This window comes from Passer domesticus, chromosome 1 (genome assembly GCF_036417665.1).
Source record: "Passer domesticus isolate bPasDom1 chromosome 1, bPasDom1.hap1, whole genome shotgun sequence".
Classification (NCBI taxonomy): Eukaryota; Metazoa; Chordata; class Aves; order Passeriformes; family Passeridae; genus Passer; species Passer domesticus.
Window position 1 is genome coordinate 122,005,878 of NC_087474.1, and position 12,430 is coordinate 122,018,307.

General features: G+C 39.8%; 1 protein-coding gene across 3 annotated transcripts in view; it reads left to right on the forward strand.

The window, feature by feature from the left end:
* Positions 1–12,430, forward strand: part of RGS20 (regulator of G protein signaling 20) — a 38,477-nt gene that overhangs the window by 23,713 nt on the left and 2,334 nt on the right. For all 3 annotated transcript variants that reach the window (XM_064386287.1, XM_064386278.1, XM_064386295.1), the window contains 3 exons: positions 6,867–7,015; positions 11,025–11,111; positions 11,929–12,163. In XM_064386287.1, coding sequence (XP_064242357.1) covers positions 6,867–7,015; positions 11,025–11,111; positions 11,929–12,163 — 471 coding nt within the window. The remainder of the gene's footprint in view (positions 1–6,866; positions 7,016–11,024; positions 11,112–11,928; positions 12,164–12,430) is intronic.

A 12,430-nucleotide genomic window follows, 5' to 3' on the forward strand; every position in this document is an offset into this window, starting at 1 on the left:
GAATGTGTGCTAAGCCAAACTCTGACCTTCCTTCAGCATTAAATTGACTTTGGTACTACTCCTCCTGGCTGACACTGCAGGCTGGCACCACAGCCGAGCTCACCAGGCAGAGGGTTGCTATCACAGTGCCTGCCCTGCAGAGCAGCCAGATGCCAGCGTAGTACAACCCGAAGTGAATCGCGACAATCGGAATCAATAGGAAACAGTGTGTGAATCACCGCTTAATGCACTCCAGGGTGACTCATCCCGATTCAAACCAGCTTTCAGACCAGTACAATGTCAGTCAGCTTCTCTCACAGTTCGATGTGAGTCAGATCTCAGCACCGAGTACAATGTGAAATGAGTCACTGACTAACACAGCGCCATGTGCCTCCAGTACCCGGTGCGAGTTGTCGGAGCTTCTGTGTGATATGAGTCACTTCATAGTACAGTAAAACGGGCTTTTTGGAGGCCATTCATAATTAAGCACAATGCAACCAAGCGCTCAGAAGGAGATAATGGGAGTGAGCAGAGTAACTGCTGCAGGCACCAGCTTCACTGCACAGTAGAGAGGTTTGTAAAATCTTAGGAGGAATGATTTTTTTAAATGTTTTTGTTTCTTAAAATAAGCTGCATAAAAATATCTAGAAGCAGGTACTTTCTCTGACATCAGAGCCAGCAAAAGCAGGGTTGAAGTAGTGGTAAAAATCCCAGCATTGGAGAAGTCCGTGGGGTTTTATGTTGTTTTTTCTTCTAAAAGAGTTGATCAGTCAGCGTGACTGACATACATCCACTGAGGCTGACCCCAGGTGCCACAGAAGACAAGGCAAGGGATGCTGACAGCTTGTGCTGTGCAGAGAAGTTCCTGACACTGATTTAACTGAATTGCAGTTTGCAGTGACCTAGTTTGTGAAGGACTCAGCATGGGATGAAGTTATATCCATACCTACATTCACACTGCGCCACTGTCATAGCATCCACTTAATCAGCTGGACAGAAACAACAGATTGCTTTTGTTGCTTTTTCTTTGCAACTGGTAATTATTTCGTGTCTTTCCCAGGAGAAATAATGACAGTGACCCTGTTAATTACATGTTAGACTAACATTTTTTATGAAGTCTCTTGTGATAAAATCCAAACTAAAGAAATTCTTTATCCAGAGGAGATATAAGGCATCTCTCTAAATAAAAAAAAAAGCAAACAAAAACAAACAAAGCCCACACAAAAATCCCATTGAAGCCCCAAGTAACTAGGTTTCCAACAGGAAACTCAGATTTTACTCAGAGAAAGGCTTTAGTGTGGGAAGTTTTTGCAGAGGGTTGCCTCATGGTGGCCAACTGCGCAGAACTGAATACCAAAGACATCTAAGGCATTGGTAGAAAAGCATCTGTGACAGGTGACATGATCAAGGCACCATCTACCTCTTACTATGTGGGTGTGATACCCTTTCAGCCATTCCTTTTGAAATGGAAAGCAATGCTTTAAGCTGGATAGATGAACTTGTCTCCACCGAGCTGCTGCTCCTCTGGAAAAATAAATTAAGTAAAACAAGCAAAGGTACTCAGTTTATGGACATTTGACATGAAAGTGTGTCCCTGGGCTGCTAGTTACAGAATAACACTTTTACTTTCAACTTTACCCACTGAAGCCTTTAACAGGCTTGGACACAGCAGTGACATAAAAAGTTGGTTTATTCCATGTGCTGCCAGTCTCCTTTCTGCTAGCCTCTGTCTTGCAGTCACAAACTCTCACCCATTTCAGCCACCCCACTACAATATGCCAAATCTCCAATAATACAAGGCAACTTTCGAGGAGCTCTTGCTCTTAACCTACTAAGTGGGCAATCTGACAACTATGCCTAAAGCATGTGCATATGTGTGGGCGAGTTCATTAACATATATTAGAATTCTTTTCTGACTAAAATAGCACACTGCTTAATGCAGAAAGCCTGCTTGTCACATTTGTCAATGAAAAGGAAGAAGCACGAGCATCAACTTTCCTGTTCATATTTCAGCTGACAGTGAACTGCCACAGGCTTCAGTGGGAGTTTGTTGCAGCCCCAAATATATCCGAATTGTTAAAAAATAGGTTTAGGGATTTATTTGGAACTTGACCCCAGCGCAAGCCTCTTACGACATTAGTAGATAAGAACAGAATCTCTTCCAACTCACTGGTTATCATCACTGGGAGGATCCAAAGTCAAAGCAGCAACTGTGAGAGCTACATAACCTCACCTAAAGCTTGCTGACACCAAGAGGTGGCTTTCATTGCTTTAGTGGAGTTTGGACCAGGCCTGATTTATTTACTGAAAAGTAACTGGACTATGTGATCCACATCTGTGCCCTCACTCCAAGTGGCTGTCAGCTAGTGCTCCAGCACAGGGCTTCCCAGGCTGTGGAGCTCCTGGGGCAGCTTCATGCTGTGGCCATGCAAATCAGCCCCAAGAACAAGCTAAAAGCTTGCACACCTGCCTAATTGTAATGTATACAAGGAGGAAACATTAAGTCTCAGTAATTAAGTTTAAGTAATAGAATCTTTGCACTCTGAGCTGAAAAAATGTCATCGTGTTTTAGCATAAAGTGGGGATAAAAGTATAAAGTTTTGTATACAATCTTCTGCATATTCCTGCGTTTGGGGCTTTTTTTTTTATTTGGTTGAGGTTTTGTTTTGTTTTTTAGATTGACATTTGTGGCTTAGATTTTAAATATTCCTCCTCTGGGAATGCTATTTTCTTGGTAGCCCACCTTTCTGCTGAGAAATTAGCAAATACTATAAATGTTACAACTAAGCCAAATATCACCTGAGGTGTTTTTAACCATGGAAATAATTTTCACTCCTGACCTTTACACTCCTTCATGTTTATAAGGTTACATGGAGAAATGCTTCATAATCTGAATGTCAGATAGGTATGCTTTGGAGTGGAAAAGTTATGACAGACATTCTTATCTCACCACCTCAGCATTACTCTTAAGGCATACAGTGGTTTTTCACTATTGTCAAAAGTAGCATCTCTGATGATTGCCTAAATCCTTGGACTTTTTTTTTAATTACTTATTAGCATTCAATAATATAAGCCCATACTTTTTTATATGATTCATAGATGCTATCTAGAGGGATAAAACAAGAACAAGTGCCATTAAATTTCCTCTATTTTTGTTACATTGCTCTTTAGGGACAATTTTTTAATGGACTCAATATGTTGTTATTATTATATAGAGAAGGACATCTCTTTCCTTGGGAGATCCAGAAACTCTGCACCTAGGCATCTGTAGAGATGCTACATTAGATTGACTTTAAACAATGAACCGACTGGAGACAAGCTGATCACTTCAACTCCTATCCATGTTCTCATTTATGTATTTGAGTAATTGGCACTCTCCATGTGGAATTTGGATGGTTCTGTGGATTCCTCCAGGCGGGACCCACTGCCTGGAAACATTTATTTATGTTTCAGTGTGCTGATTAATATCCAGGGTGGAGGATATCCAGAAACTCCAAAGCAACAAAATCAACCCAGTTCTGCACAGACTGCAGGTAGTCAGAGGAGGCTTGTAAGTGGCCAGTCACTTGTCCATAGTCAGAAGAAACTTCCTGCAGATGGAAAAAGTAATCATGCAGGATAGATTCATGTACAGAATTTAGGGAGGTAGAAGAGGTTTTGTAGCTCCAGACAATCACCAGGGATGGATAACGCGTGTGCTGGGGTGGTCCCAAGGCACATGAGACAGCTACGTGTAGGATCTGAGCAGTAATGCAGGTCCCAGAGCCTCACGTGACCCAGCCAACACCACCACTATGAGGACCTGTGCAACAGAACCCCCTCTTGCTATCTAAACATTGACTGTCCCATTCAATGATTTCATTCCTCACAGTGACTCAATATTAGGAAAATTAGACCCTACTGACAATCGTGTTGTACTCAGCAATTGGCTGAAACTGTACCTAGTCTGAGTATAAACAGAGCATGACATGGTAGGGGTTGAAGTCTCTTGGCTAAAGGTATCTTACATCATTCCATCAGTAGCCTAAAAGCATTTTTGGATTCCTCAGCAAACATGTACAGGATAGCAGTCCATCTCCAGTTTTCTAATCCTCCGAGTTTTCTTCTCTAACCCATTTTCAAACAAGGCACATTGCTGCTCCAGATGGTGGGGACAGAGAAGGCAGACTCCACTTCTCAAAGTGCAGAGAACATCCAGTACAGAGGGTTCTCATACAATTTTTTCATTCCCATAGCACCTTCAGGGAGGTCTGGAAATCTGATGTCCCAAAGTAACAACTGTAAAATTGCGTTGAATAGAAGACCTTTTCACTAGGAAGTCTAAAATCATCCTCTCCTTTTTGCCATGAAGGAGCCTGAAGTCTAGTGAAGGCAAAATAATAACCACCTGAATTCCCACAGATCCACAAATCAATAAAGCAATTTCTTAAATTGTTACTAATGTGGACTGTGCTCTAAAGGAGCAAGGAATTTCGTCAATTCCTACAAATAATATTCATTGGATTAATTGATACATCTACTACCCATTCCTGCACACAGCACAACTCAAACCAGCAATGGCCTGGCAAGGCTCATTACACAGCTCTGGTGGTTGCAGCAAAATGTGATGGAAAACTTCCATGTCCTACAGTGAAATTCTGGATATATTAGAAGCAGCAGAAAGATATCTACATATATAAAATGAGGATCTTCTGAAGTGAGGTGAACAGTGCTGAGATAGATCACTTATTTCTTGTTCTGTGTACCTGACCAGCCTGACATGGTTTTGTCCTATGGGACTTAGTATTAAGTGCACTAAAGGGGTTTCTACAACTCTGTAATAACCTGCACCACTGCTCAGCTCTCTACCTTGCCATCCTATAACATGGGCCCCGGATCATGTTTAGCCCAGGCTAACTGATTATTAATATGAATTAGAGATATGAATGTGTGAACATAAATTATCTCAGAAGTAAGAGTGGTTGTATCAGGCTATATAAACAACATGTCTGAATCCAAGTTACATTTTTCTAATCAGTAATAATAGTTTACTGTCCAGAGCAGCCTGAAATATTAGATATATGATCCTTCCAAAAATATTTTATATGCTATCACTCTCTAATAGAAATGTGAAAATGCTCCATTTAAAAAAAGTATAGGTATCTGGAAGGAAATTAATACTTATTCATTCCATTCATATGAAGCTGACAGGAAGAAATCTGAATCTACAAATACATTCTACATTTCAGTTATCCTTTCACATTTTGAAACAAGAAAGGTTGGGGAGGGGCAGTTGGAAGCTATGTTATTTTTTCTGATTTTCTATTTCTGGTCATTTATGCATTGCTTGTCAGACTGGGCCTTCAGAGTTTTAAAATGGGTTGTAGTTTCTATCTATATTGTTGTTCCTGTATGTTATTCCTTCTGCTACACAGGTGCATCTTCTGCTACCATGTCATGCATTTGTCTCTTGGGAGAGTGGGTGGTTCTCACAAATACAAAAACTATTAACTTTACAAGACAGAAATAAATTCAACATTGAAAAAACCACAGTAGCCAAAGTGCAGCAAAATGTAATGCTGCATTCTGCTAAAATAATATTCTTTCTTCTCCTGACATTTCTGTTGGGTCCATGACACCATCCGTACATTCCCCCTCAAGTTAAAACAGGAGCATTTCCTAAACCTGGATGAACATTTTAGAAAGGAAAGCAACTTTTAACCCCCAAGTATTTATCTCATTAGATTCAAGTCTGATATTATAGTTAAAAAAAAAAAACAAACTCAAAATTGGTAGCAGCTAATTTTAATTCCCCTACAATTGTCATGGCCTCAAAAGAGAGTTTAGCAACCTGAAACAAACCTACACAAAGGGATCTCGTGACACAGGGGGATGACTAGCTATGTATCCAAAAATCAAATACAAATAAAATTAAGAAAGCCATACTCATCTTTGTACAAGCTAGCATTTCATCTCTCAAAGACATCTGTCACTTACATATGGCACAACTTTCAGCATAACAGGGAGAGCACTATTAAGTGCTGTAGAGCAAATGTGAAGCTCAGAGATAGGTCAGAAACAAACAGGGACTTCAAGGGGACTTGTCATTTCATCAACATCACTTACCTGCACACTCTGCAAAATGCAGTCTCCAAAAAGACTTCCTGCAACTGTGCAAAAAACCCAACCAGTGCATTCACCAAAAAGTGTTTCATGCTGTCTTCAGTTGGGGGTCTCAGTGAAAACCATGTAATTATTATAATCTAGTTTTGTTTCCTCCTCACCTTCACAGAAGCAAAAAGTTTTACAAACTGTGGCAGTCAGACCTTCAATGGAGAAATGAGCATTGGCCCTTCCCCCTTTGCTATAAAGGGAACCAGCAGATTTGAGACATCCTCAATATTCACCAAAGGCCACATTTTCAGGAGAGCGCAGGTGTCGCACTCAAGCATTGTGAAGCCTGTGAGTTGGCTAATCAGGTAAAAGAAAGAAAAAAATTAAAGAGGCCCTAAGTACTTCTCTTCTGTACCATTTTCCTTAGGATGGCCTTGAAGTCAAAACCTCAGGAAACCCTTTTCAACTTCTAGGCTGATACACTTCTGTGCCAAGAGCTCTAGCTCTCCAAGACCCCTCACTCATACCTTTTGTTCTTTGCATCACCACTCCCCTCTCATTGCATTCCCACGCATGTGAAGAATTCATTAGCCCTTTGCCTTCCACCACAGCACTCAAATGAGTGAATCTTCCAAAGGATTCAACACCTTAGAACTTCCATGGGGGAAAATCTTAGCTTTTCAGTTCCCTTGAGGCTGTGGCCTTCAGCACTTCTGGGTAAGACTTTTAAAGCAAACAAAAAAGGAAAAAAGAGAGAGGTGTTTCTTACTTCCCCCTTCCTTTGTTGCTTGCAGCCCATGGGATCGGAGAGGACGGAGATCCGCAAACGGCAGATGGCTGCGACCCCGGAGAGCCCAGGCGCTGCACAGGCTCAGCTCAGCACAGGAAATCGAGGCTCCAATGCCTGCTGCTTTTGTTGGTGCTGCTGCTGCAGCTGCTCATGGTAACCCCTCTCATCCAAGCCTCTAGGGAACAGAATAGCATGGAAGGGACACAGCTTCTGCACAGGACAACACAAGCCAAAGGAAACGCTTGTAAAATTCTGCAGATCTGGGACACAAAGAGATAGCTGTGCTCTACTACTAGGCACAACCCTCTACTCCAGTGTACTCTCTTTCCCCTGCCATTGAAACAACAGGAAATATCTGTACAGTATCTATATTGCCCGTTTTTTGTCAGTACTGTATAATGTTTGTTCTCCTCAGCACTGAGTTTCACCAAGGGTCCCACTAAAAACTCAAAGCAATACCAGAATATGTCAGAGCTTTAGTTTTAGATTTGGGCCTTGACATCATCAAAGCATCACCAAAGGTGTTAAATGGAGTTAGGAGAAGGTGGAAGGATTTGTAGGTCAGAAAATGAATAAGCAGGTGCCCAGCACACTTCTTTTCCCCTGATCTGTTGTCATTAATTAGTATTGCCAACTCATGGCACGTGCAACTCATATGAAGATCATCACTGGGACCAGAAACTTTAAACATTGTGGGTATTTGCTGCAGTTAAGGAGCTAAGCAGAAAAAAATGCAGAAAAACTCCCATTACAAAAGTCCCACTCCTGCTAAGGAAGAAAATATATCCATCAAAGCAAAAGAGGAGGAATCACTTGATTCCTTAAATTAACAATGTGTTCACCTTCTCTTTCTTACCAGCCCCTCCAGATCCAAGTGATTTCGTTCTAAACTGAAGTAAATCTTCCCATACTCAAAAGCCCTCTGTCTGGTTAGTGCAGTGTTACTTCATGGGTGAGAGTAGAACTTGCATTTAAATAAACAAAAACAGCCATAGAGTTTAGCCAAAATTCTGACAGCAAGTGGAATGCTTCTTAGAAATTCACCATCCACCACATAAACACTTCAGAGCAAGCAGACTTGGCACTGAGGTGATGGGAAGTGGTCACAAATAACCTTACAGCCTGGGCTAGGAATCTATTCCACTAATGTTGTTTTCCAATAGCACCTTGCGGCAAATGCTTTGGAGAACACCATTAGAAGGCAAGGGAAGAGCAGACTGATCATTTCCTTGCTATTGGTACTCATCAGAAGCCAAGACACACAAGATTCTGCCCTCCCTGATGCAAATAGTGAATATTTTGCAAGGACAAAATGCTGCTTGGAGGTTTGGGTTTTTTTGTGAGATGCCAAGAACTCTGGCTCTGATCCTACCAAGCTTTTCAGCAGGTGCTTAGAGGTAAACTAAGGTAGAATTTAGAGAGACATTAACACTCTGCCTGTACAGGATCAATTTGTGACCTACTGCATCTATATTAAAGCATCCCATACAAATTCCAATGCCATTTCAACAGCTGTCCAGTGCAATTGCAAGTGGCTCAGTCCAGAGCTGCATTACACAAAAATGTTTTTCCATTAAAGGAAAAAATAAGATACATTTATCTACTAAGTCACGGTATACAAAATTTGCGTTTTACCTTTTAAATTGTTGATAAAGTATGCTTTTTTTGCCATTTTACCTGATATTTTCCAGGATGCTCATTTTCTGTGTATCTCACTATTCAAACAATTCAAAGAAAGCAATTTACTCCAGTAGGGTTTGTGAAAGTACCCAAATTTCATGATGCTTAAAATTCCTATTTGCATTTCAGAATCATCTGGGAAACCAATACAGGCTCACAAACAGAGTAGCTTGTTTCAGCTTTAAAATAATTTCTGATTTTTTTTTAAACAATTGTTTTCTAGTAGCAAGAAATGCAAAACAAACCGTAATTAAGCTATTTATGTTCCCCATTCATAGACCATTTCCTCAAAATAGCCTAAGCTCTTGGAACAGAAAGATTATGAATAGGAATAAAAATAACAGTCCCCATGAGTCATGCTGCTGAGCTGCTGAACATCCAATATTCAGCATATTCTTAATAGTAGATTTAGAATGAACTGAAATGAGTCTCAGCTGGATGCTCAGAGCCTGTGTTCATTCCTACAGTCAAACCCAAGCCTCCAGCCTGTTACTCTCCCAGATCCTGAGAGGATACAGTATTGCACCAGTCTCTTTATTGTTTACTTGTACATTTCTAGGGAAAGAGCCTGCCTGTAAGTAATTTTCTGAAGCATGGCATTTTCTCTTAGGGAGGCTTTTGTTATTTCTTTGGTCTTTTTCCTTTTCTGTGCATTATCCCATAAGACCATATTCCTTTCTGCTGGATCTGTTGGTTCCTCTCAATTCAAAAATAGCTCTGACAAGAGCTACAGTCTGTGTGTGAGAATATATATCACTTTACATATTCAAAAAAGTCCAGAACCACAGGTAAAAAGGGTAGTAAAGACCCATATAACCTAACAGAAAAAAAGAACTAGCATTACTAAGTACATTTTCCTATTTTTTTTCTGAAAAGGTTAGTTGACATAGTTCATTGGTTTGAACATATGGTTCAGATATTGCTGAAAAAAAGTGTTTGCACTATCTGCTCTCCATTTTAGCAAATACAAAAGCTTTCCTATATCTTCAACACATGGACTGCCATGGCAAAGAGAAAAGCAGGTCTCTGCAGATTATGGACTAACAGTAGACAAAGACGGAGAAGGGGATGCCCAGTAAATAATAAGGCTGCAAATAAGACTTGGCCAGTAGTTTAGAATGCAATACAGGAAGAAAAATCCACTGGTTTAACAAAAAAAAACCTTCCTAGAGATAAATGAGATTCTTAGGGATTAAGGCAGCAAAGCATAGAACATTAGCATCAAAGAAAGGTAAGATACAAATGAAGAAATTAAGTTTGGTATTTCCCTAGAAGTCATAGCAAGTGTGTTGCTTTGTTTCAGCTGGAGGGCCCATTTCATATAAATAACAGGCAATATAAAATATAAAAAACACTGAGACCTTTTATTCTTGACATATTTTAAGCAGCTTTACAGATTATATGACAGCATGTGTGTATGCACATGCATTTCTCACTAAACTGCCATAGCCTGGATGAACAGGAATGTAGTCCCCACTCCCTTAAAAAAACGTGTATTTTCCAATCCAGTTTCAAATTAAAATGAACAATCTACAACTACAAAAGATTTTTTTTTAAACTAGAGCTATCTTAACTAACATTTGATGAAAGAAGCAGGAGTTCACCGCTACTCTTCTGAAGGACATAAAATAACTCTCAGTGGTCACTAGTGATTGCAGAAAATTTTGTTTTTGTAATGCTACAATCTAGTGTTTCCATTCATACTCAAAATTATATTCAGCAATTATAGATCTGCTCTTTGTGCTCCAGACCTCACATTTGGATGCATGTATTAACAATTTTCGAAGATGCAATCAATCACCACAAAATCTGGCTGTATCTACATGTGAACTCTGAAAGATGCTTACCCTTCCAACACCGCATACAGAAGTCTTTAGCTCTCTTATATCTTATGTCCTGCTTCTAAACTCTGGCTTTCCTGTGACATGGTATCACCATTCCAAACCAGTCTTGGCCCTCATCACAACTGAGGTGAAAAAAAAATGCAAACAAACAAACCCAAACCCACCTACCTTGAAACTTAACTCACATAAAACCAGTGCATCAGGTCCAGCTTAAGTAAAAGCATTGCACTGAGCATACACAGTACAAAAACCAAGGGAGAACAGATTTGGTATGTGACAAAGGGTATGCATGTATACATATACATCCCATTTACACTTGTGTGTGTATATATATACATATATACATATAGAATTGGACCTGACAATCCTTATGGGTCCCTTCAACTTGAAATATTTTATGGAACTATGCTCCTTCTGTAGAAAATCTGTATTATAGAATATTAAACAGCATTCAGCTACACTCAAGGTTTATACAATTGTAAAAATAAGGTCAGAATGTAACTGTGGGTAATGTGCCTATCATCAGCTTCTGTCCTTTTAGAATTATTTTTTTTTTTAGTATAGAAGGAAAAGTATCTGGTTTATGTTCAGCCTTTTTCTCTATAAAGTTGACTAAAACTTTGTTTGCTACCTTGCAGTCTTACTGTTAGAAATCAAGAAGAAGAGAGAGCAAGGAGAACATCTCATGAACTCCAAGCAGAGGGTATTCCAAACTGTGAGGAAAGGTATGGTCTATATTAAGTGTTCTGTCAAGCTGAAATGAAACAAACCCAACAAACCATACTAAGTAATTGCAGTGGTTTACCTGAAATATGAAAATAACTATTATCTACCTATTATTTACACCCAATTTGCAAGTCACCTGTTTTTTTACCTTTTAATGAACCAAACGGCTGATCTATAATATTTTACTTCATTTATATGCAGCACGTAAGCACATCCCCACTCCCAGGACAAATTAAAACCAGCATTGTAACTGTCTCCCTTTTTCCTGAAATAATTTTAAATACACCCTGCTCCCACCCAGCAAAAGTGTACAATGAGCTTAACCAGCAGTGCTCAAACTTACAAAAATAACAAACTGGAGCTTAAAACCTTCCAAAAGTCAGGCAACAGTTTCTTCAGAAAGGCTCAAACAGGCAAAAGCACATGCAAAAAGGTAACACACCTTTCAAAGTGTTTGAATCATTGCTTCTTTATATGTATTTTCATTCAATTTTTAACTATAATTTAACAAGGGATATTAGGGATAGAAAAAATGTCTAGCTGTTGCACAGGTACTTCTTTGTTGCAATTATTCTGAGCAGTAAACTGCAATTTCTGCATCAAAGCAGAGGCAATCCCTGCATCAGAGCTTTTGATAAGCACACTTTCAAAAAACATAAATGTTTTTACACGAGTTTGCACTTGGGTAGTGAGGAATCAGAACCCCATGAACCTCACAATTTTGTTCCACTGTGGTGGCAGATGCCTCCTGCCAGCTGCAAGCAGCTTGAGTAACAATAATTCGTTTCTCTCCTTTTGCTCTTCTTCCTCCTCAAGCCCTGCTCCCACTCTTGAAGAAGTAAATGCCTGGGCTCAGTCATTTGACAAGCTGATGCTTACTCCAGCTGGCAGAAATGCTTTTCGTGAATTTCTGCGAACAGAATTCAGCGAGGAAAACATGCTTTTCTGGATGGCCTGTGAGGAACTAAAACAAGAATCCAACAAAAGCGTCATTGAAGAAAAAGCAAGACTAATTTATGAAGATTATATTTCTATCCTTTCTCCAAAGGAGGTATATTGCTTTCCCTAATACATTCTTTGATGTTTCTTTGCACAGTTACTTTTAACATGTGTTTAAAGCTACAGCAATACTCAGGGAGAACTTCTCCCCCACCCCCTGCCCCCCACATTCCACTGCCATCAAGTAGATATTTAGGGGAAGAAAGCAACCATCATTAAAGTGAGATGGTCAAAACTACTTTCATTGGTTGTAAGGAAGCTCTTCCTATGCTACCCTGGCATGCTGATGTGGAATTTTTAGTTTGAGGCACAAATACAT